General features: G+C 44.0%; 1 protein-coding gene and 1 long non-coding RNA gene across 2 annotated transcripts; one reads left to right on the forward strand and one right to left on the reverse strand.

Moving 5' to 3' along the window:
- The first annotated feature begins 1922 nt into the window (after positions 1-1922).
- Positions 1923-8150, forward strand: LOC143707228 (uncharacterized). The gene is made up of 4 exons (XM_077199966.1): positions 1923-5017; positions 6582-6776; positions 6883-6962; positions 7060-8150. The coding sequence occupies exons 1-4, from the start codon at positions 4919-4921 to the stop codon at positions 7199-7201; spliced, it is 516 nt and encodes a 171-aa protein (XP_077056081.1). The 5' UTR covers positions 1923-4918; the 3' UTR covers positions 7202-8150.
- LOC143707229 (uncharacterized) lies at positions 6551-25352 on the reverse strand. The gene is made up of 3 exons (XR_013193115.1): positions 25253-25352; positions 8729-8852; positions 6551-8557 (listed from the first exon to the last, which is right to left on the reverse strand). It is a non-coding gene; the product is annotated as an uncharacterized LOC143707229 (long non-coding RNA).
- Positions 25353-26133: the final 781 nt, after the last annotated feature.

Genomic DNA, 26133 nt, shown 5'->3' on the forward strand with positions numbered 1-26133 from the left:
AGAAGCTTTCGACTAATCTCAGTTCTGATGCATGAACTCAGTCAATCGAGGCATCCGCCTATCTAGGCCTCACTATTAAACAAGCTTTCATGATTGTGCTCTAAGCCAAATATTTCATGGTCGATCGCGGCCTTTGTTCATAAACGCATATCGTAGCTTTCCTGATTGTAACCATCCAATGTCATATCTCTGCCTATCGTTGCTCCTCTGAAAAGTTCAGCTTTTTATCATTATACATGTAAGGTCAATCACGGACCTATTTTACGATCACTGGTAAGGTTTCATTGCTAAACGAAGCCTATTACATTAATGCTATCGAAGCCTTCGACTAATCTCAGTTCTGATGCATGAACTCGGCCATATCGAGGCATCGGCCTATCGAGGCATCGGCCTATTGAGGCATCGCTATCGGACAAGCTTTCACGATTGGAACCCTAATGACAAATATTTCATCGCCGATCGCGGCCTTTGTTCATAAATGCATATCCTAGCTTTCCTGGTTGTAATCCTCTTAATGTCGTATCTCTGCCTATCATGGCTCCTCGGTAAAGTCTCCCTGGCTTCAGCCTTTATCATTATAAATATAAAGTCAATCATGGACCTATTTTTCGATTACTGGTATTGTTTCATGGCTAAACGTAGCCTATTACATTAATGCTATCGAAGCTTTCGACTAATCTCGATTCTGATGCATGAACGCAGCCTACCGAGGCATCACTATTGAACAAGCTTTCATGATTGTACTCTAAGCCAATTTTTTTTTTTTTTTTTTCATGGCCGATCGCAGCCTTCGTTCATAAACTCAAATCGTAGCTTTCCCGATTGTAATCATCTCAATGTCTTATCTCTGCCTCTCGTGCCTCCTCGGAAAAGTCGACCTGGCAACTGCCCTCATCATTTATAAACACTGTATATGGTCAATCACGGACCTATTTTACAATCACTTTGATCGTTTCATGGCTATACGTAGCCTATTACAATTATGCTATCGAGCTTTCAACTAATCTCGGTTCCGATACATGAACTCAGCCTACCGAGACTTCACAATTGACCGAGCTTTCATGACCGTACGCTAAAGCCAAATATGTTGCGCATATCGTAGCTTCCCTGATAGCAGTTATGCCAATGTGTCATCTCTGCCTTTTGTGGCTCCTCGGGAAGACGCCTGGCGACAGCCTCATTATTTATTAATGTAAGGTCATTACGGACCTATTTTTTTAAAGAAAGACGAGGGCTGGTGCATATGCTATTTAACTTTGCTTCTATTTATTTTCTCCCTATATTCATACCCAGGTTGTATGCATCTTAAAATCTCAGCCGATCGAGGCTTCATTTAAAATCTCCATCTCAATTTTTGGGGGCAGACGTGGCTTCTGTTCATATTCAGAAGATAAGAAGCTCAGCTCACATAGTGACATTCCCAATTTCGATCTTTTAAAGCTTCCAATCAATTATCTTCATCTCAGTATATCTCGTAGGTTTAATCTTTCACATACAGTACCTCACCTTAAGATAAGCAATAAAGAAGTTGTCTAATTGTCTTCCCTATTTTATTAATTCCTCTGCATGCCTTTCAGAATCCTCATAGGTATGTACTGAATTCATCAGTAAATTCTTCGCTAGCTACTGGTGGCGGTGGTTAATGATTCATATCATACGTTCGTTTTTCGCTGCTCTTTTAAGTTACATATGCAGTTAATCTCGGCTTGCCAGATTTATTTCGTTCTTCACTATTAACTCAGCCTTAGCTGATTATTATAGATTAGCTTTGATGGGGAATACTATATAATGCTCAAAGTTATTCATATCCCTGTTTGCTATGTCTCTCGTGATGGTCATTCACGATAGCTGCAATATGGCTAAGCCTATCGCGGCTTCCGAAACTCTACGTTCACTGGCATTTAAGGCTATCGTGGTCTTTTCAATAATGCTTATCACATTAATCTCGGTTCTGACGCATGAACTAAGCCTATCGAGGCATCAGCATGAACTTAGCCTATCGAGGCACCAGCCTATCGAGGCGTCAGCCTATCGAGGCGTCAGCCTATCGAGGCGTCAGCCTATCGAGGCGTCAGCCTATCGAGGCACCAGCCTATCGAGGCACCAGCCCATCGAGGCACCAGCCCATCGAGGCACCAGCCCATCGAGGGCACCAGCCCATTGAGGCATCAGCCCATCGAGGCATCAGCCCATCGAGGCATTAGCCAATCGTGGCTTATTTCATAAACACATATTACATTTAATCTCGGTTCTGACGTATCGACTAAGCCTATCGAGGCATCAGCCTATCGAGGGATTAGCCTACCGTGGCCTTAGACTATCGTGTCTTATTTCATAAACGCATATTACATTTAATCTCGGTTCTGTCGCATGAACTAAGCCTATCGAGGCATCAGCCTATCGAGGCTTAATGTACAGTTTTAATGATTACTTTAAAGCCTACTATCATGGGCAGCTGAGGCTTTCGTATGTATGTATCTTAACAACTCAGCCTATCAAGGCTTCGTTAAAATTCCCATTTCAAGTTTTGCGGCCAGACGCGGCTTCGTCCACGTTTAAAAATAAGCTCTGTCCATATAGAGTGACATTCCTACTCTCGATCTTGCTGAAGTCTCTTATAAGTTATCTTATCTCAGAACATATCGTAGTTTTAATCTTTTATGCTTAGTACCTGACTTTAAGATAAGCAATTAAAAGTCGTCTTATTGTCTTCCCTATTTATTAATCCTACTGTATGCTTTCAGAATCCTCATAGGTATGTATGGAATTCGTCACATTTTCCTCACTTTTTGGGGGTAGGCTCCGCCCCTGCCTCTAACATCAGGCAGGACCTATAAGCTAACCTTCAGACCCTGACGGAGGACGAGGCCTACGCCAAAGAACTCAGAGACGGAGCTTGTCGAACATCTACCTTTATTTTTGTCTGTAAACTCCTTTCACAAAATAAATTCTTTTTTCGAGAATCCTTCTGAGTCTTTATGGTAGAAATGAAAGCGTAAGCGTAAGTTCTACCAGAAAGACTCCATTGCACGTCACTAATTTATAATTCCACACTACCAATCACAGCTCGACATTGAATATAAAAGACTGATCCTACCGTTCCATGTTGTTGCCCGCAGGTGTCGTAGCAAAGTTTTCCCCCATCCTCCCCACCACCACCAGAATGGCTCCCGTCCACTCGTCGGGGGGTAGGCTCCGCCCCTGCCTCTAACATCAGGCAGGACCTATAAGCTAACCTTCAGACCCTGACGGAGGACGAGGCCTACGCCAAAGAACTCAGAGACGGAGCTTGTCGAGCATCTACCTTTATTTTTGTCTGTAAACTCCTTTCACAAAATAAATTCTTTTTTCGAGAATCCTTCTGAGTCTTTTTGGTAGAACTGTAGTCACATGGAATATTTAAACATTTTCTTCAATGACTTTCTGGGCCGTCAAGTTTCAATCCCTTAGGAAGCCTATGGAGGAGTGATCAAGCTCTCAAATGTAATCAAAAATATCTTAATTTGTGTTCCGAAGATGAACGAAGGTCTTACGGGGTTGGTACAGCATGAGGGTGAGTAATTAATGACTTAATTTTCATTTTTGGGTGAACTATCCCTTTAAATGAATAATTGTGTCCCCCTTTATGCAGTTGTGATGTACAAATTAAATTAGATTTCTTTTCATCCTATGACCAAGACATATGACAATGACAAAGGTGGAAATCCAGGTTCATAAAGTAAAAGTCCTCCTCAGTAGTTTGTTTCAATCACCTGGATTTGCTAATTAGCAGTTTTTCAGCCAGTAGGTAGAACTAATTTGTGCAATCAGCTGGCTGAGTTCATGGGTGGAATAAATTTATGGCATGACTTTTACTTTCTGATCCCTGGACTTTCCACCTCTGGAAAATGACATTGATGAAGGTCAGAGACGAGGTTTGTTTTTAAGGAATTCATGGAATATCAAATAAATTAATGTATTTTTATTGATAAAATATTTCAAAAATCCTATTAGGTTAATTTGAACTCATTTATACATTTAGGGTTAAATAAATGCCACATTCTGATGTTTTGTTACATAATGTAAAGACAAATGTGTATAAATTTATATTACATTAAATTATTATAATTGTCACATTTTAGTTCCAAGGATGACAAAGGAAGTTCAGGTAGCAAAAGTCTTTTTTAAAATAAAGCAAACAGAGGTAGATGTAAAAGGTAACCTCCAGTGGTAGGCCGATGTCAGGAGGGAAAATGTGGACGCCCAGAGCACAGCTGGTATGAGGGTCCACGGTGGTATTGATGGTGGGAGGAGCCAAGGCAGCATTGTTGGTTTGATGACCAACTGAGTAGCCGAGATTTCCGGAGACCCTGGTGGAGCCAGGAGACTGAAAGGACCAAGTGACAATGGAAGTTCTGGAGGGCACTGTGGAGCTGCAGCGTCAAGCTGCCGAGGCATAACATGGGAGCCGGAGGATCGGAACGGATGCAGGACCCTGGGGAAACTACAGGGAAAGTGAAGCCAGATGGAGCTGAAAGGGTGGAGCGGCAGGGTGATGTCCAACCAGGGTGTAGCCGGTGGGACAAGGAAGCATGGTGAAGCTGATGGGATGATGCAGCAAGGTGGAGTCAACTGCTCGATGGGCTGAGTTGGAGCTACGGGCCTTGAGGACTGAGATAGAACACAGGAGTCGACACACCTTGGCTGAGCTGGCGAACTAGAAGAGGCTTGTTGCATAAACAGAGCGTTCGATATTTCCGGGTTGTCACGGTAGGCCGCACGACTTCCGGTTACTCCTGTCAGAGCGAGTCTGACAGCGAGCAGCTGCTTGTCAGAGCGAGAAAGCTTACGTTAACTTTAGTTAACTTTAGTTAGTCGACGAGGAAGATGGCATTTTACACACGATGCTTGCAGGACCTGCCAAGGACAACCGTTAACGATGTACATAGGATTGTACAATCCTCAACATCAGCCCCAAAGAGTAAGCGGGAGAAGGGGTTTAAAATGTTTATTTCCAGCTACATTGACAATTACGAAGGTAAGTTCATTTACTAAGCTTTGTATTAGTCTAGTAGCCTAGCCTATGAGCTATCTTGGTAACTTTAAACATTGAATGAGCCTGATGAATATTATCTTGTTTTAATTGTTTTGATCATAACATGATATTATTCTTAAAGGGATAGTTCACCCAAAAATGAAAATTCTGTCAGTATTTACTCACCCTCATGTTGTTCCAACCCCGTAAGACCTTCGTTCATCTTCGGAACACGAATTAAGATATTTTTGATGAAATCTGAGAGCTGGATCACTCCTCCATACTCCTCCATAGGCTTCAAAAGGATTGAAACTTGCCGCCTCGAAAAGTTATTAAAGACATTGTTAAAATAGTCCAAGTGACTACAGTGGCTCAATCTTAAGTTGATCCAGCGACGAGAATGCTTTTTGTGCGCAAAAACAAACAAAAATAACGACTTTATTTCAACTATTCATTTCCTTCTCTTTTGGCCTCTTGTCAGTTAACTTAGTGTAATAACGTAGAGCTACGTCACACGTAGGCTCACTGTTGGCCGACACTGGCCATGTGGGTGATGCGTGTGACGTACAACATCAGAAGCTCTACGCTTTTACACTAGTGAACTGACTCGAGGCCCAAAGAGAAGGAAATGAATAGTTGAAATAAAGTCGTTATTTTTGTTTTTTTTGCCACAAAAAGTATTCTCGTCGTTTGATAAACTTAAGATTGAGCCACTGTAGTCACTTGGACTATTTTAACGATGTCTGTAATAACTTTTCGGGGCCTGCAAGTTCAATCCCTCAAGAAGCCTATGGAGGAGTATGGAGGAGTGATCCAGCTCTAAGATTTCATCAAAAATATCTTAATTCGTGTTCCGAAGATGAACGAAGGTCTTACGGGGTTGGAACAACATGAGGGTGAGTAAATACTGACAGAATTTTAATTTTTGGGTGAAGTAACCCTTTAACTCAGTGTCAAACAAAGAGCCAGAGACAGGGAGAGTGAGTGTCCGCGCTACCTGCCATAGGTCACTGAGGAAGAATGAGAAACCTCACGACCTCAGAGTAGGATCGAAGATAGTTCAGTTGTTCCAGCCAGTTCTGCTCCAACCATGTCCTGGGGATTTAGTGTCGCTAGGATAGGTTCTGTATCAGTAACATTGGCAGAAAGTAGCACTCAAATATCTAACCTAGCCCCCATGAAAACTCCAGGAACTGCTTGTGACGGTTGTTGTTTATTATAAGTTAAGTTTAAGTTAAGTTTGTATGGTAAGTTAAGTTGTAAGTTAGATGAAGTTTCAGTTATCTGTATGTTCAGTATTCATGTAACGTTTTTGACTTGTAATAGCCTACTAACATCTCACATATGTAATACTAACATTTTTTAATGTTTATAAAAACAGAACTAAAAACGACTATTTTTGGTCATTTGTTAACTAATATGACTAATATTATATGGTTAAGCCTACCATGACTAACAATCTGAAATGTTGATTTTGTTCCATTTCCTGTGCCTGTACTATATTTAAGATGGCAATGTTTATCTGTAATATGATTATTTTGTAAAATTGTCTTCTTTTTTTTTAAAGATTACACTTGAGCACTCATTCCCGGTGCAACTGAGTGAGGCTGTGTGTTCATGTGTGGCTGGTAAGGCACTGTGCAATCACAATGTTGCACTGCTCTATCAGACAGCACACAACTCACAGCTTCAGATCAGTGCTGTACCCCCTGTCCTTAGTTGCACTGAAACAGAGCAACGCTGGAACAAGCCAAGGTCTATGGTAAGTCTGAGAGCATTATTAACCACACTGTTTCATAGTGTCGTCGGTCAGCTGAATTGGTATGTGTGCAAAGATTGCTTTCATTAAAGACCATTACTATCAACAGGGTGTGAAGCCAGGCCGGGTCACAGACATGGTCGTGTTGGCAGCCAAACCCAAGCAAAAGATGGTTGGAAATGGTGTAAGGTAATAATGTTTTATCTTATTTCTATAATTTAGATAAAACATGATTCAAATATGAAAATAAAGATCTCTGAAACACAGCATGTTACCATGTACACAGGAGCAGACTTTACAAAGCATTGAGGGGAGAACTGCCAGATGTGGACAGGCTCAAAGTGGCTGAGGTGTATAGTGATTTCCCTGCGACCTTGGCGCCACTCATCACTACCATGGCCATTAGTTCTGATGTTCAATTAGTCTAGTCAGCACTAGGGGAAGTGCAGAAGGGAAGTGCCATCGCCTCTCAGCACCCAGTAGATCCCACCAGGACCATCCAGTTGCACTCAGATGCACCTCCACTTCTGCCGTTGGCTGATTACCGGTTGGAGCCTACAACCTGTCAATTTGTTTGCAGTGAACAACAACAACTTCATCTGGTCTCCCTGCAGACAAGTATTGAAATGGCCAGACAGGTGGAGGCTTCCACACGGGATCAGAGCTCGTCTGCAGAGTGGCAATAGGTTTGTCGACCACGAATAACGTCCTCACACTTTAGCGAATTGTGCCATGTTCGAGGTGAGAGTACAGCACAGCAGCTCGCTCAGAGGATTTGGAAGGGCACTGTTCATACTGCTGCCATGAAGAGGGGCCTGGTACTTGAACCTGTTGCCATTGAGGAGTACTGCAGGGTCAAGAAGACAAACTATTGGCCCTGTGGGTTTATCATCCACGCTGAGGCCCCCTGGTTAGGGTCTTCTCCTGACGGGGTTGTATTTGACCCAACCGAATTACCCTCCCTATGGTTTGGTTCAGATTAAATGCCCAAATTGCAAGAGCTATGTTGATTGCAAGTACTTGAAGTTGCATGGCAAAACAATGCAATTAAAACGGCAGCACAGCTACTACTGGCAGGTCCAAGGCCAGCTTCTAATAAGTGGAATGGAGTGGTGTGACTTTTTGATGTTTGCAGAGGATGACATGGTCATCCAAAGAATCTACAAAGATGCAGAGGTTGCACAAATCATTAGGGATCAGGGGGATCACTTCTTTTTTTATTTTTACATGGCTGTGTGTTTGAAATAGATACTGTTACTATTTACTGTTACTCTTAGAATAATTTACAGTAAATCAGTTCTAGTTTTGTATGTATTTATTAAATTGAATCAGTTCAGGTTTTATAGATTTGTAAAAATAAACAATAACATCTCTGCATTTGTGAATGTTTGTAAACAAACAACATATCAGTTTAACCCTCGTTTATGTTTATATTTAAAACTGCCAATCATGGCCTTGAAAGTGGTGTGTGACTTGTATGGGGAGTAGACTACGCTGTGCAAAAAAAGAGAAGAGGGAGTTTGGCAAAAGATTTCTGTGCAGTCAAGCACCACTTGTGTGTCTGGGAACAAAGCAAACCCAGGTGGTAGATGAGCCTTTAATTCCTGTGGTGGTATCCACAGGTGGATGGAACCAAGTAGATAATAGAGGAAATGTGTCCACGATGTATTTATTCTGCTTGCTGTGGTGGTATGGATGTTGAAGCGTTTGGCTACGTCCCTCAAATGCAGGCCCACAGAAAGGTGCATCAAGAAAAGCATTAACTCATCTATCGGTGCTAGTTTCTGTTAAAAAACAAAAACACATAACACACTAGAAATAACTTGTACTGTAGTATTAATGTATGTTGCCCTAACAAATCAGCTGTAAACACCCTTGATTAATGCTGGAGCCATTGACAGTCAAGATATGTCAAGTAAACTGTAACAAATGTTAAGACTAACAACATAACTTACTGCTGGTCTTAGAAGGCTAGGTTCTTTGGAGGCAGCATGGACACTGGTGATCCGTACCATTTTAGTTGTTGCAGCAGGCTCCACCAATTGCCAAAAGGCCTGGAAATGCTTGTATGATGTAAATCTGCAATGAAATTATAATCACTTTAGAACTTTATGTTCATAATAATACAACATGTTGTGTGAGGAGAGTGAGCCGCTGCGTGAGGAAAGTGGACGACGCTTTGCAGGAGACTGCAATGATTGGTCAAAGTTGCAGAAAAGTTGCGGTGATTGGTCAAAATTGCAAGCCGCACTGAATTCACAGGGATTTGTTGAAGTTGCGTTAATTGTTGCGATCGCAACATCGCGAAATCCTGGAGGGACTGGCTCCCCATCCCGAGGTGGAGGCGTCCGTGGACACCACCGCCACACTCGAGGGAGTCCCCAGACTCACGCCTGACTGATACCAGTCGGCTATTTTCCAAGGTTCCAGAGCTGTAACGCATTTCATGTCGACTCTGAGGCGAAACAGACCAGAGGTCCATGCCCGGGGTGGAACTCGCACTTTCAGCCATAGCTGCAGTGGGCGTATGCGAAGCAGGCCCAGCTGGAATACTGAAGATGCCGAGGCCATGAGGCCCAGCATTTTCTAAAACCTTTTGAGCGGGACTATAGAGCCGCGGCGAAAGGATTTCGAGGCGCGCTGAATGTCCAGTTCTCACTCTGGCGACAGACGTGCTGTCATAGACAGCGACTCCAGCACTGTTCCCAGAAAAGAGATTTTCTGGCTGGGAAACAGCGAACTCTTCACCCAATTGACTGTGAGACCAAGATTCTCGAGATGCTCGAGTAATGTGGTACTGTGTTCTATGAGCTCTGAATGTGATCGAGCTAGAATCAGCCAATCGTCCAAGTAGTTCAAAACTCGCATGCCCTGAAGTCTCAGGGGTGCGAGGGCCGCGTCCATGCACTTCGTAAATGTACGGGTTGCTAGGGACAGGCCGAACGGTGGGACTGTGTATTGATATGCCTGGCCCTCGAAGGCGAATCTCAAGAATCGCCTGTGACGTGACGCTATTTGTATTTGGAAATAGGCGTCTTTCAGATCTATTGACATCAACCAGTCTGGTAAATGGTAAATGGACTGCATTTATATAGCGCTTTCACAGACCCAATGGCCACCAAAGCGCTTTACATATATGCCTCTCATTCACCCATTCACTCACTCATTCATACACCGACGGCGGTGTCAGCCATGCAAGGCGCCACTCAGCTCGTCGGGAGCAGCTGGGGTTAGGTGTCTTGCTCATGGACACCTCGACACTTGGTCAGGTGGAACCGGGGATAGAACCACCAACCTTTCGGTTTGTAGACAACCTACATGAACCACTGAGCCACTGTCGCCCTAGTCTCCCTGGCGCACTTGCGCAAGTATTTTCCTGGTTGTCAGCATTCTGAACTGGCGCTTCATAAGCACTCTGTTCAGCTGTCGCAGATCTAGAATGGGTCTGAGACCCCCGTCTTTTTTTCGGTACCCGAAAATATCTGCTGTATAGCCCCCCTTTGCCCTGAGCCTGAGATAAAGGTTCTTTGGCCCCTTTGTTCAGCAGTTTCGCTATTTTGACTCGAAGTAGATGAGATACTTCGTTGTTTACCGTGGTTTTGACTCGTGCCGTGTAACGGCAGGGACATCGAGCGAACTGTAGAGAATAGCCTCTTTTTATAGTGTTCAACACCCATTCTGATACCCCGGGAAGCTTTGCGTGAATAGCTAGGGGTAGAATGAAAACCGGGCTCTGGCTGCGGCATAGCGGCGGCTGCAGAGCTTCGGTGTGCTGAGACATAAACACTGTGTTTATAGTGTGCAAGGCGGGAGGCGCGCCAATCACGGCGGGCAGCCTGGTCGCGCTCGAATTCTCTATGACAAGTTGTGAAGAGAGAGAGCGAACGGGACAAACGCCGTGGAGTTGAGCGTGTCTGTGAAGGAATGTGGGCGTGGGACGGCGGGCACATTCACTGCACTGAGAACACCGTCGGCTTGTGCTGACTGTATGTGTGTTGGTTTCTTTTTACAGAAAACGTGGCACGTGCAGTGTGTAGTGTTTGTGGGCACTGGGTTGTGGGCACATACACTACATTTAATGCACAATGACATGAGTCGATCTCATTTGTGCGAGCCCTGCACTGTGGCGGGCTGTGTTTGTGTGTAGAAATGAACACTGGGCTGTGGGCATTTTTATTACACTCATAACACCATCGGCTGTGGCGGAATACCAGAAAATACACTGCTTATATGATTTTTCTGGGTCGCCGTGGAAACGGCATTTTTGTGCAGGCAAGCGGGCCATGGTACCTGCTTGTTTACTGCAAAATACACTGGAACAGTCGCAGTTTCTTGGAACTGAACGAGCGAAAAGTTTCGGTGCAAGTCTGGCCAGGACTAAGTTGTATCTGCTGCGAGACCTGGGATCAAACACGGGTCTCCCGTGCGAAGGCTTTGGGTTTCACCACTGAGCCACAGGGTGAAATGACAAAAGCTTAAAATAGCTTGAGCACATAAGAGAGCGTCATCACAGTTTGTGTGTGTTGGCGTTTGTTTGCAGGCGTGTGTGTTATACAACAGGCTCATTGCTGCAATATTGACATTTTCAGCCACTCAAACTAAGAGGAGCTGAGAAATGTTTGAGAAATGGAGATTGGTCCGGCCTCGGCGGGACTAAAAACACACTCTTTCCTCATTTCGCCGGTGACGCATGTCCACGGGGGGCGGGGTAGCTTTCTTATAACGTACAGAAAGCTAGCTGCGCGGCGGTTTTGATGCTGGCCCGTTTCCCTGACGACGCGCGGGCAGAAGGGGGGAGGTCCACAGAGCTTGCCCAATCCTCACTGTCCGACGCCAGGATAGAGCAGCTGGCCTTCTCTACAGATGTAGCTATTTTGTCGTCATTAATGGCGGAAGTGGCGGCGCGCGGCGGCCGTTGTCCGTCAGCGAGCGACTCGAGTGAAGCTGGTGAAGCTGGCGGGCGAACCGGCGAGCTATCACGGGCTGGAGAAGGCTCGGGGCTGTTTCGTCGACCTCAATGGCGGAAGCGGCGGCAGACGGCGGCCGCTGTCCATCGGTGAGGGACTCGAGCGATGCCGACAAAGCTGGCGGGCGAACCGGCGAGCTTTGGCGGGCAGGAGAAGGGCCGCGCTGGGCACGGCGCTTTTACGGCGCGGCGCTACAGCGGGCTGAAGTGCAGGCTCTGAGAATGATGCCAGGCGAGTCCTCAGAGTCACCATAGGCAGTAGCTGACAGTGAGGGCATCCGCCGTCGACGAGAGCGAGAGCCGCATGATCCTCACCCAGGCAGGAAACGCAGATGACATGGCGATCCTCTTCACTGAGTGTGGCTCGGCACGAGCCGCAGGATCTATGCATCTTGAAAAAGACGCAGCTCTTTTAGGAGAGGGAGAGAGACAGTGAAAAAATGTGTGTCGCAGCGGCGAACACACACACACACACTTGCAGAAAAGGATATAACGCCGGAAAGCGTAGCAGGTACGATGGCGGCGATGTCAGCGACTTCAGACTCAAGGCTCGTCCCGCTGTGTGCTTTTCTCAGACGGCGTGGCTTCTCACTCCGGATCCAGCGATGCTTCGCTGAAGAGATGAAAATCAGTTGTACCAGCCTAATCGAACTATATTTATAGGGCGAGACCACGCCCTTTTCTGGCGGGACGTGACGAAATGGGCCCGAAATGCCCCCATTGGATATGTGTCGCGCAGAGCCTCTCTCGATAAGCTGCTGCTGTTGCCGCAGGGCAGCCAATAGGCGCGCAAGTCGTCTTGCCTATGTCTGCATGCTGCTACACAGCGTTTTACATTAATTCAAAATTAAGGATAATTTTTGGCTTCAATATCTCGTGGAAAAGAGGTTTTCCCCCATAGCGTAAGATATTACGCAGTACGAGAGATACTCTCGTAAGAGAACAATATACATGGTGAAAAGCTCTATACAACAAATTTAAATTAAATATATACAACATACACACACATATTTGGGAATGCTCTCGTTTTGCAAAGGTATTTTTTGGACAATAGCAGCATAAATCCTTATCATTTCTAAATGTATTGAAGTAACTTTCAGGTATAATTGAAGCAATAACTGACAAGCAACAATTATTTTCTTTTTGATTACATAATAATAGTATGCCCCTTTGGCTGTGGTAATGCCTGATTACTGGATTAGACTTGGCCCGAGTTTTTTATTGGGTCATCAAACATTTATTACTCTGGTTTTATATTTTTATGTAAGAACAACCTGCTTGAAGCAGCCTAAGCTGGTCTTAGCTGGTCTTAGCTCCATTTTTCCTAAAGGAAGTTTCTTCTCATATGACCAATATTTATGGAAAATGCTTACTCACATTCCCTGGCCCTCGATTGTGTTCAAGGAGACTAGGCCTTAATAGAGGACATATATTCACTGGAATTTGGCATTTGCCTCAAATATCCCTCTAAGGTATAATTCACCTAAACATGAAAATTCTGTCATCATTTACTCAACCTCATGTCATTCTTTGGAACACAAAAGAAGATATTTTGAAGAAAGTTTTGTTTACTTGACTTTCATATGGACAAAAAAATATACATTTTTATGTTTGTGGTGGCTAACAACTTTCTATTACTGAATAAGAGACAAACATGTACCAATTATCTTTAAAGATTATTTATTCCCCTGCAAGGAAAGGTCAGCGATCATACAGTCATACAGAGTGCCTGCAGAGTGTGTCAATTTACAGGAGGGCATCCTTCCTTCTTTATAGTCCTTACTCCTTTTCTCGAGAATATTGAAGCCAAATTTTTAAAACGCACAGCAGACACTAAGTTGACAGCAACTGCATGAACCTATGGCGAGGTGGCTCATGCGTGCGAACCAATCAGGCCGCTTCGCACCCTGGCGCGTCATAGCCCGCCAAAATGGGCGTGGCTTATAGCTATATTAGCCCCCATGTCTGCCATACAATCAGATTTAATCTCCTTCAGCAAGTCTCCACTTCGCTGACCTCCGGATTAGAAGCCTTTTTCGACCCCGTCAAAAAGCCTTTCAACGGAACAAGCACCTGCAAAGCAGTTTGAGGATGCCGACTCCTGTTTCAACTCGACGCCGCCTTCAGCCCACTGTTCTGCTGTGCCATCCGGCACGCATATATCCTTTCTAAGCCTCAGTGTGTTCGCGGCTGCGACTCACTGTACGTAAGAAGTATGATTCACAGCGTGTGTGCTTCGTGTCTGGGATCTGCCAATCAAAAGCTGCACTCTCCACGGGTGGCGGCTCGTCCCCTCGCGCCCGCGGCTAGCTCTCTCTATGTTCAAGAGAGCTACCCCGCCCTTGCGCCCCCATTTCGCCCTCTCGAGGTCTCTGCATGACCCAAACGGACATTACGAGTGAATTTTCATGCCTGTAAATGGGTCTCTTATAAAACATGCACACCTGCAAACAAACGCCGTTTTTACAGCGACAGCTCGCACTGGAGATGTAACATATATGTAGGTCACATGCCCACAATAAAGTATGTACCCCTACACACAAGCACTGTTCCCATAGTATCAAGTTTCCCTCCAGCTCACGCTGGGAACGTAATAAATGTAGGTTGTGTGCCCACTATAAAGTACGCACCCCTGCACATAAGCACTGTTCCCACAGTATCAAGCTTTCCTCCAGCTCACACTGGGAGTGTAATAAATGTAGTTTGTGTGCCCACTATTAAATACGCACCCCTACACATAAACACTGTCACCACAGTATCAGTTCTCCCCCCAGCTCGCGCTGGAAATGTAATAAATGTAGGTGGTGTGCCCACTATAAAGTACACACCTCTGCACATAAGCGCTGTTTCACAGTATTACAAGCAAAGCAGCTGGGCGGCCGGGTCCCTATCACAGAGCGTCCCGTCCCAAGACATCATTCAACCCCTAGCTATGATGCCAAAGCCTGGAAGGCCATCCCCGGTATACAGAGCCGGTCCGAGCCTTTTGGGGGCCCTAAGCAGAATTTGATTTGGGGGCCCCCTCCCACTACACGAAGTCACCTGTACTTGACGATTATTGACACAAATGTCACGCAATAATGATACATTATAAATGAATACAGTGAGGTTATGTATTAATACAAAATAAATACTTAATAAAAAATGACATGAATCCAACAAAGTCTGTTTCTATAATACCGGTAATGATGTACTGGTGCTCGTTGTATGTGTGTATGCAATCTATTTTTCCCCTTGGGGCTTGTCGTAGATTGGAATGGGTCGTGCGCACTTGGTACCGGGGTATCGCGGGTTTTTGGCATTAGTGTGGTATAATAAAGTGGAGAAGAATTCAAACTGCTATGTTTATTATTTATTCAAACTGCTACCATTATACCTAGAAGGTTAAGTTCCCATGCGGCTTTTTTCTACAACTTAAACCGTTACCGTGACTATGCGCAGTTGCGAACGAATTGTCTATGCACTCGGCGAGGTGTCTAGATTATGCGTATGACTTAAACGCTGGCAGACACAGCAGCAGTTGTTGGCAGATATATTGATCATGAAATCAGAATTTTCTTGTCTTGAATTATTCATTCATTCATTCATATTCATTCATTTTTGTCACTTGTTTAAGTCATCTAAAAAAAAAAAAATTAAACTCGATTGGGGGGCTCCCTGGTGGCCAGGGGGCCCCAAGCAGCCGCTCAGTTCGCTTATGCCTTGGGCCGGCCCTGCCGGTATATCAGAATGGGTGTTTAACAATAAAAAGCGGCTACTCACTACAGTTTGCTCGCAGACCTCCGTGCTTTATAGCCGTGGCCGAGACGACCGTGAGAAGCGACGTGGCGCACGTCCTTCACACCGTAGTGTTGAAACTGTTTGAAAAGGGGCTGTGGAGTCAGTCCCTCTATCACAAAGCGAGTTGGGCTTTTACAGACGCTACTTCCTCGTTCCAAAAAAGGATGGTGGCCTCAGGCCCATCCTAGACCTCAGACACCCGAACAAAGCGCTTATGACGTGCCCATTCAGGATGCTGCCAACCAAACAAATCCTTGCGCAAATTCGCCCAGGGGATTGGTGTTTCTCAGTGTATCTGAAGGATGCTTATTTTCACATCGAGATAATGCTCCATCACAGGCCATTCCTGAGATTCGCTTTCGAGGGGCAGGCTTACCAGTGCTACGGTTTGGCCTATCTCTAGCACCTCGTACATTTACGAAGTGCATGGATGCAGCGTTCACCCCCTGAGACAGCGGAGAGTCCGAGTGTTAAACTATCTTGACGATTGGCTGGTTATAGCCCAATCGGAGGCGCAATTGATAACTCACAGATCCTGGCTCCTCAGCCATCTAGAATCCCTAGGTCTCAGGATCAATGCTTCCAAAAGCACACTGTCTCCCAGCCACAGTATTTCTTTCCTGGGAACAGTGATGGACTCTATACAAATGAGAGCGCCCCTTACGTCACGCCTAGCGGCTAAAACCCTGTGTACTGATTCAGGCATGGCTATCTGGCCACTTACAAATCAGAGCGAGGCACGGCTGTATCAAAGCCCTGGCCCCCTGGAAAGCAGCCGACTGGTATCAGTCCGGCGTGAGTATGGGTGTGTTTCAAAGAGAAAAGTGATCTCGGCAGACGCCTCCAGCCGAGGTTGGGGGGCAGGCCCATCTCCAGCCTATGGTCAAGTCCTGAGAGGTGCCTACATATAAACTGTCTAGAGATGAGAGCGGTTGCTCTATCACTGAAAGCTTTTCTCCCGTATCTAAAAGGCCACCACGTCCTGGTCCGGACAGACAACGTGGCAGTGGTGTCCTACATAAATCGCCAGGGTGGTCTCAGGTCGAACAACCTGCACACTATGGCCAAGAATCTCATTCTATGGGCTCAGCACAACCTGTGCTCGGTGAGGGTGGCGCACGTATCAGGTATTCTAAAACAGGGAGCGGATATGCTATCCAGAGACAAAGTTCCCCCAGGGGAATAGTCTCTTCACACACAGACGGTTCAGCTGATATGGAGCATCTTCGGTGAGGCAGAGGTCGGCCTCTTCGCCTAAGAAATCAATGCTCGTTGCCGAACATTTTTCACAAAAAGCAGGGACGTGCTAGCCCACGACTGGCCGAGCCGCCCGCTGTATGCATTTCCTACGGTCATGATACATGACAGGTCATCGAACGGATCAGGGAGTGCAAGTGTGCAGTGCTGTTAATGGCCCCTCTCTGGAAGACCCAGTTATGGTTCTCTGAGCTGGTGCAGCTGCTGGAAACAGCCCCATGGCCAATACCGCTGAGTAGAGATCTCCTCATGCAGGCGAACGGGAAAATCTGGCATCCCTATCCTGACTTGTGGACCCTTCATGTATGTGACTCAACGGGTATCCATGTGTGGGGCCCTCAACGGGTATCCAGGTGTCTCCCGGAAAGGGTGTAAAAAAAACATCTCTCAAGTGAGAGCGCCTTCAACTAGGCATCTCTACGCTCAAAAGTGGGTAGTATTCTCCGGGTGGTGCTCAGCAAAGAGCCTGGACCCCTACTCATGCGGAGTATCAAGTGTACTCGCCTTCTTGCAAGAGCTCTTTGACGCGGGTCGTACCCCCTCCACGCTCAAAGTGTATGTGGCTGCCATAACAGCATCTCACGCTCTTGTGGCCGGGCAATCACTAGGAAGAAACGACCTCGTTGTGCGCTTCCTTAAAGGGGCCAGAAGGTTAAACCCTCCTCAGGTCTGAGGACCTGAAGCCTCTTTCGCTCAAAACCGCTCTCTTAAATGCACTAGCTTCAGTCAAGCGAGTGGGCGATTTGCAAGCGCTAGCAGTAAGCGCTTCTTGCCTTGAGTTTGGGCCAAGCGACTCCAGAGTCGTCCTTAAGCCAAGGCATGGTTATGTTCCTAAAGTGCTTTCTACTCGCCATGTTCCATGTTCCACTTTATGTTCCTAAAGTGCTTTTCTTTTCTTCCCTCTCCAGAGGACGAAAGAGACATGAATCTACTCTGCCCTGTCAGGGCTCTCAGAGTTTATCTGGAATGTTCTGCCTCGTTCAGACAGTCAGAACAGCTATTTGTATGCTTTGGCGGCTGCACCAAGGCGCTCGCTGTCACAAAGCAGAGATTATCGCGCTGGATAGTGGATGCTATCACACTGGCTTATGAGTCTAAGGGCCTTCATTGCCCATTGGGCGTTAGAGCTCATTCCACGAGAGGCATGGCCTTGTCACTGGTGGTGGTTGAGGACAGATCCCGAAATGATTGTAAAGCGCTTTGGGTGTACAGTAGTACATATAAAACACTATATAAATGCCTCATTCTATTCTATGGGCTTGGTTAAGTGGAATACCAATTGAAGATATCTGCGCGGCGGTCGGCTGGGCCTCGCTGTCCACATTTATGAGATATTATAACCTGGAAGTTCCCGCTTTACAAGCAAAGGTTCTTTTAAAAAAAATATCCCTAGAGTCTGTGAGAGCGGGGGCAGAAGACGACTCAATGTTGGACAACATGGTTAATGACTTTGGAATGGGAATGGATATGAGTATGGAGAGTACTTCACAAAAGACTAGTTCAGGTTCTGCAGTTAGCAAAGTCATTGAACTCCGAGCTTGTGTCTGTGGCTGGAGCAAGGCGACAACGGTCAGGGGTTTGAAGATTCATCAAGGGAAAGTTAAATGCTTGAGAGAGAAGGGACAAGGGCCTCGCATTGATCAGTACTTCTTACGAAGTCAGTCAAGTCAGTCGAATGAAATCCAGCGACAGGATGCAAACCACAGTTCGCAGGATATCAGCACCCCTGTCATAGAGGAGAGGAGGGTTTGCACAGTTAGTGCAAGGGCTAATTTCTATAAAGACCCATTCAAATACGTAAAGAAGTTATTCACCAGTGAGAAGAATGGCACTTTAAAAGCATCTAGGGTTGAGCTGGAGAGATATTCGGAGGAAACGCATACAGATACAAATAGGCATGAGCCTATGTCAATTCCATCAGACATCCCACCTATCAATCCACCAGAATACAAAATGGAGGTCTGTGCACCTAAGTGGAAAGAGATAGAGCAGGCTGTGAGAAAGGCAAGGGCTTCATCATCTCCAGGGCCTAATGGAGTTCCGTACAGAGTGTACAAGAGTGCTTCAGGAGTTCTACGAATTCTGTGGAAATTGATAAAAGTGGCATGGGAAAAGCAGGTTGTACCTAGAGCATGGCGCCGAGTAGGTGGAGTCTTTATACCCAAAGAAAAAGATGCTACAATCATCAGTTAATTTCGTCCTATTTCACTATTAATTGTCGAAGGTAAGATTTTCTTCAGCATTATTGCTCAGAGATTGTCAACCTACCTATTAAAGAATGGCTTCATTGACACTTCAGTTCAAAAAGCGGGCATTCCAGGGTTCTCAGGATGCTTAGAACACATCAATGTTATCTGGCAACGAATTCAATCAGCTAAAAAGGAGAAGAAGGAGCTCCATGTAACATTCCTGGATTTGGCTAATGCATATGGTTCAGTGCCACATGAGCTTCTTTGGGCAGCATTTGATTTTTTTAGGGTACCGATGTCGATAACAAAATTTAGTGAAAGCCTATTTTGGAGATTTGTAATTTAGTTTCTCAACTCCAGAATTCAGAACTACATGGCAATGCTTAGAGGTTTGAATAATGGCAGGATGCACCATTTCTCCACTGGCTTTTACCATGGCAATGGAAGTAATCATTAGGGCATCAAAATGGGCAGTAGGAGGAGAGCGCTCGGCTTCTGGGATGTGTCTACCACCAATCAGAGTATACATAGATGACATGACAACCATGACTACAACAGTAGCCTGCACTAATCGGTTATTGGGTAAGTTAACCGATAACATTGAATGGAAACGAATGTAATTTAAGCCCTCTAAATCAAGGAGCATAATTAAAGGCAAGGTAGTAGATAGAGCATTCTTCATTAATGGTGAAGCAATACCAACAGTTTCTGAGAAGCCAGTGAAGAGTCTTGGGAGATGGTACGATGGTGATCTAAAGGACACAGTTTGAGTGGGAGAAGTTAGACGACAAGCAGTGGAAGGCTTGAAGAGCATAAACAACTGCACTCTACCAAGCAAACTAAAACTCTGGTGCTTTCAGTTTGGTCTACTGCCAAGGTTGCTGTGGCCACTGACTGTGTACGAGGTTTCTTTGACAACAGTGGATACGCTGGAAGCGCTAATAAGTTCATATATCAGGAAATGGTTGGGAGTTCCACGCTATCTCAGCAGAGTGGGACTTTATAGTAAAGGAATATTGCAGCTGCCAGTCTCTGCTTTAACCGAGGAGTTTAAGTGCGCCAAGGTCAGACTGGAAATTACCTTAGTAGAGTCACGCGACAAATGTGTAAGGGAGGCAGCACCTGTGTTAAAAACTGGTAGTAAAGTGGTCAGCAAAGAATCTGTGGAAGAGGCAAAGGCTGCCCTTCAAATTGGTGATATCGTGAGACAGGTACAGCATGGAATAGGGTTTTTTGGGCTCAGTTTAGCTCCTCCTAAATGGCGCAAGGCAGCCCCAGCTCAAAGGAGGAAGCTAGTAGTCAACGAGGTGCGAAAGCAGGAGGAGAGGATGAGGTGCATAAAGGCCATTTCTCAGGCCAAGCCGGGAGAGTGGATGAGATGGGAGAGTGTGGAACAACGCAAGATGGGCTGGCAAGACCTTTGGTCAATGGAAGAGAGTAGGATCAGTTTCCTTATCAGGTCAACATATGATGTTCTCCCATCACCACAGAACCTAAACCTCTGGATAGGAGAGGATCCCTCTTGTCCTTTGTGTTCATCACCTGCCACATTAAGGCACATTTTGACAGGATGTAAAGTGGCTCTTAGCCAAGGTCGGTTTACTTGGCGCCATGACCAAGTACTCCGATGTTTGGCTTTAGCATTGGAAGACAAGCGTAAAGTTGCCACCTGTTATAGCAAAACAGTACACACAGAAGATTATATTCCTCCGCCCGGGCGAGCAACCACCAAGAAAAGGTGTTAAAACCAATTCTCGCCCAGGACAACTGGAAGCTGCTAGGGACTGGAAAATGCTGGCTGATCTTGATCAACAGCTTATTTTTCCACTTGAGATTGCCACCACTAACCTCCGACCAGATATTGTTTTGTGGTCTGGATCAGCACGCATTGTTCAACTGATAGAGTTAACAGTGCCATGGGAGGATGCTGTAGATGAGGCATATGAGAGGAAAAAACTGCGGTATGCTCAGCTGGCCACTGAAGAAGAACAGTGAGGTTGGAGAGTCCACAAACCGGTTCCTCAGTGACGTCGGATTCAGTGGCCAAGAGTTGCGTCGCACAGTAAAGAAGTTATCTGAAGCAGCAGAGAGGAGCAGCAACTGGCTGTGGTTGAGACGGAAAGATTCTGGCTGGCTGTGTACAGGCCACCACGCTACGGTTTCGAAGAATTCTTGAAAAACTTGAAGAGTCTGTTGGTTTATTTAGCATAGTTTGCATAGTAATTACAGTTATTACGTTCCTGTGAATTTTGTGTGAATGAGGATTGGTGTTTGGACAGATATTGTGTTTTGCGGTAGTATGCCATACGGAACCGTTGCCACTGCTTTAACGTCGGCAGTGGGGCTCGACAGCCTTAGTCAAACGGGTTGGCGCTTATGGTTGGGTTGCGGAGAGATTGTGAGAGATTGTGGTTAGGGCACATGTGAACTACGAGGAAGGAGCAACCTCAGCATCAGGAAGGATGTAAAGGTCAGTAAGCTGGGCTGAGTTGAGTGGGGAACAGAGGGGGGTGACTCTGGGACGCCAGAGTCACTGTCAAGCCCTCTTGAGGTGTCGTGGGCTAGTCGATGAAACACTGAGGACGGAAGGTGCCCACTTGAAGACCCTAGAGATGTCCCCTACTCGGCTCAATCCAGACGGTTGTCATGGGGAGGCCGCACTGTGGTAGCAGCCGTTGTGTGTGCTGGCGCGCAAAATACACTGCAGCTATTAACACCAGACAGAAGGAGATTCACATCACCATATGGAAAGAAGCGTAAATGGATGGAGAAGCATAGATTACTGTAAAGCTACATCTCAGTTGGTGCTTATCTTGGCGAAAGCCGAGTACAAATCAGCATGAAGTTTTAACATCTACTCTCGTGTAATGGAAATCATTTTTCAATAGAATTAATGTTAAGCACATAACTATAAGGCCAATGCATATATCTGGTCCTAGTTCATGCATATTATATAAGGACTGACCTTCTCTAGGCCATTCCTTGGTTCCCTATAGAAGGCTCAACACAAGTTTGGCCTCTATTAGAACTCATAACTTTACTCTTATATGGGCCTTGGTACTTCTGCCCTGGGCTATAGTGAGGAGCGAAATTTTAAGTACGCACACCGTTTCAAACGGGGTTCTCATAGGGCAAGCTTCTTACACAATACTAGAGAGCTCTCAAAAGGGAATGTATCGGTTACTAACGTAACCTCGGTTCCCTGAGAGAAGCTACTGTGCTTAGAACGGGGGATCGCTTCAGTTAATTTAAACCTGATTGTATGGAAGAAATGGGGGCTAATATAGCCGCCTCACCATAGGTTCGTGCAGTTGCTGCAGCACAGCAAATGACCGCTCTAGACGCTCAGCTTAGTGTCTGCTGTGCAGCTGCACTGCGTTTTAAAAATTTGGCTTCAATATTCTCGAGAAAAGTAGTTTTTCCCGTAGCGTAAGCTACTTACGCAATACTCGTTCCCTTCTCTCAGGGAACCGAGGTTACGTTAGTAACCGAGACGTTATGTATGTATGTATAAAAAAAATAAAAATAAAAAAAAAGGTATGTGACAAATTTGTTTTGAGGCAATATTCTTTATTATTAATAGCTGTTCAACAGGTTCAATTCTATAGCCCTTTAATTATCTGAAACAGTTTGATGTCAGATGTTGCATCATTTGGTTTCATAAATTCAGTTCTCAGCTATTATGCATCTGTGTTATTGTGTATTTATGCTATTATGTCAGCTATAATGCAAAGACAAAGCAAACTGAAGGTTGAAGAGCTTAGAGCTGACCCTGCCTTTTATGAAGAAAATGACTGTATAGCACGCAGCTCTAGAGCTAAAGTTCCATACATTAAAGAGAGAATGAATTTTATTCAACAAGTTCATAACAAATGAGTTAGTGAGGCTTAAAGCAAGCAAAACTGAAGTTTGACCTTTGATCACTAAAGATTTTATAAAGAAAGACAGTTAAACTAGTAATTTGTCATTATACCACACTGTCTTTAGATCATCATGGAAAGTGGATGTATTCCTTTTTTAAAACTTGAGAACTTTTAAAAAGTGTACTTATTACGGATAGTTTAAACGAAATGACATTAGTTGAAATTAGAAATTAGAACTTAGATTGCTTTTTTTGACTGCTTCGGACTTGAGTGCATCTTTAGATTTCATTATTACTTTGCCTGTCTTTGAAATATGCTTAAAGTGTTGAATGTACTGACAAGCATTTATGGTAATCTAATATACAATGTAATTTCTATTGAAAGATTTGACATGTAATTTAAATAGTTATAATATAATATATAATAATATTATATATTATATTATAACTATTTAAATTACATGATTACACATTTGTAATGATGAAGTTACAATGCATGAACTCCTGCATGAGTGGCTTCTTTATATTGTGTGCTTGAATAAATAGGTGTGACTAATCATTACATAACAGGGATCAGTGCACAATAAGATTTCTGTGGCAGAAATAAACAAAGCAAGTCTGACGATATACCATACACTAAATAGATAGGCTAATCCATATACTCGAAATGACGTCACAGGAGGGCCTGAGTGGGGAGTGCCCTGAAGCTATGAGGTTAATAGTGTCAAATATTCCACGGCTTTCCCACACAGACTTTTATGAGCAGAGGGCGTTTTGTGCAGGCACACGCCTGGTGTGTTCACTAGGCTCATGATGGAATGTGTGATGTGAGGCAATGTTTTGATTGGTCACTTTGGCTCTTGCACAGGATACCACTGACGTGTCTGAGTTAAGAAAAAAAACCTGTAATGTTCAAATATTTGAACAGGTTATTACACTAATCTTATGCCATGTTTCCTGTTTCATATTTCAGTAACACTTTACAATAAGGTTTCATTAGTTCACATTAGTTAACTACTTTAGGTAACATGAACTAATAATAAAAAAAAATACTTCTACAACATTTATCAATCTTATTTAAAGTGAATTTCAACATTTACTGCTTCATTATTAAAACCAGAAGTTGTATTTGTTAACATTTGTAAATGCAATGTGGACTAACATGAACAAACAATGAACAGCTGGATTGTTATTAACTAACATTAACAAAGATGAATAAATACTGAAACAAATGTATTGCTCATAGTTAGTTTGTGTTAAAACATATGTTAACCTTATTATAGTGTTCCCCATTTTTCAGTACCTAATTTTATAAAATTAATGTATTTAATTAAACTAATAATGATAAAATCCTGTGAAGTTTATTGGAATGCTAATACAGTTACAGTTTTTTTAATGCTTAGGTTTATTGTCTGATTCTGCATTAATTTATCTGATATAATTTAACCTTCTGATACATATAGGTGAGACAGAGCAGAGGGCGTTTCTTTGCCAGGAACTTTAGTGTTTGAAGTCATTACCTCACTGTATTTTGCTGTGACCAGTAAACTGTATTATGAGTCATGGTGATTATCTAACTCATAAGATGATTAACAATCTCTTCTTTAAATATGAGTGCTTTTATGATACAAGATTGGCATGTTGCATGAAATATACAGTATATTTGCATAAACTATGGAAAATCAGTGAAAGTTTGGATGAAACTTTTAGGTTACACTTTATTTTAAGGTGACAGTTACATGTTAGTACTGTGTACTTACTAGCAATAACATTAAATTATGTATAATTACAAACAAAACCCTAATCCTTAACTCTATAGTAATTACATGTAGTTAATTAATATTACTCAGTGGTACTTATGTGGGTACCTACAATGTAACTAACAACATAACCTTAAAATAAAGTGTGACCAACTTTTATTGCCCAATGGTTCCTGTTTTATATCTTAAGTGACTCAATGTGGTTGAGGTTCCCTTTCGATATGGCTCACTTGCATTACATCTGCTTTTAGCTGATGACACTTATGGGGGGAAACTCCTATTCTGCCTTTACTAGTGTGTGTGAACTAGCTTTACAGATAGCTAACAGTCTCCAATAAAGAACCAGAAAGCATCTTGCTCTTTTAGTGTGTTTTACTGGAAGGACTGTAAAACTGTAACATACAGAAAAAAAAAGAAGCATATTACAATCTCAATATGGTGAACAATGCAAATATAAAAAAAGTAGCTTAGAATTAACTAAAACCCTCAAAAAATGATTGCATAGCAAGCGAATAGCACAATGTTGATATACATGAAAAATGCCATAGAGATGCTAACAATACTAGCGCCACATATTTTCTTACAAATTACGAATTGAAAACATGCTAAAATGACTAAATTTGGTATCTAAAGGAAGCTAAGATTACTATTAAACAAATACTTACCGACAGATATTTTTCAGGGACCAAAATAATAATTTAGAGACTTGTAACACTCTGAGTTTGACTTGCTGTGAGACTGTTAAGAGAGCAACTGCCCTACGGTAGCTCTGCGAGGACAAAACACAAGAAACTCAAAACACAAATAACTCTTCACACAAGGGGGCAGCACACTCCCTGCCTAATATACTGCTATAACACTATTAACCTTTAACTAATAACACAATTTCTGAAATAGGTATTGTGTACACCTTAGCACTACCTTCTTTAATTATGCGTACATCCACTTTACGTACTCTTTTCTCTCGACCAGGATAAGTGTCCACAATAAATCCAGTAGGCCATTCGTTTCTTTTGACCTGAGTGTCCTTTAGGAGAACAACGTCACCAATGGCTAAGTTTGGTTGATCTGCTTGCCATTTTCTTCTTGGTTGAAGGGTTGCAAGATACTCTTCTTGCCATCACTTCCAGAATGAGTTCGCAAGACTTTGCACCTGTTTCCATTGCTTCCGGTACAAGTCCTTTGGATCAAAGTCTCCAGGAGGAATAGAGACGGGACAGATTTTCTGAGTGAGCCCTTGGTGTCAACAAGTCGGATTGTTGAGGATCAGATGAGACAGGTACTAATGGACGACCTTTCATTATGGCTGTTACCTCTGCCATGAGCGTCACAAGTACTTCATGAGTCAGATTTGGAATGTGCATTTTTGCACTTTGCACGCTACAATGAAGTTCGTTCCACAATCTGATCGAAAGATCTTGGTGGGGCCTCTTATGGACAGGAACCTTCTGAGAGCATTTATGAAACTTGAAGTGGAGAGGGACTCAACTACCTCGATATGAACTGCTCTGGTGACTAAACAGGGAAACATTACTGCCCAGCGTTT

Source organism: Siphateles boraxobius, unplaced genomic scaffold, assembly GCF_051911475.1.
Source record: "Siphateles boraxobius isolate OS27281-9 unplaced genomic scaffold, OSU_SipBor_1 41, whole genome shotgun sequence".
Classification (NCBI taxonomy): Eukaryota; Metazoa; Chordata; class Actinopteri; order Cypriniformes; family Leuciscidae; genus Siphateles; species Siphateles boraxobius.

Bases quoted from the DNA above. Each gene is read 5' to 3' on its own strand.
- LOC143707228 (XM_077199966.1), top strand. From the start codon at position 4,919: ATGTACATAGGATTGTACAATCCTCAACATCAGCCCCAAAGAGTAAGC. The intron at 6,777-6,882 runs GTAAGTCTGAGA...TACTATCAACAG, and splicing joins GGAACAAGCCAAGGTCTATG to GGTGTGAAGCCAGGCCGGGT. The intron at 6,963-7,059 runs GTAATAATGTTT...CCATGTACACAG, and splicing joins ATGGTTGGAAATGGTGTAAG to GAGCAGACTTTACAAAGCAT.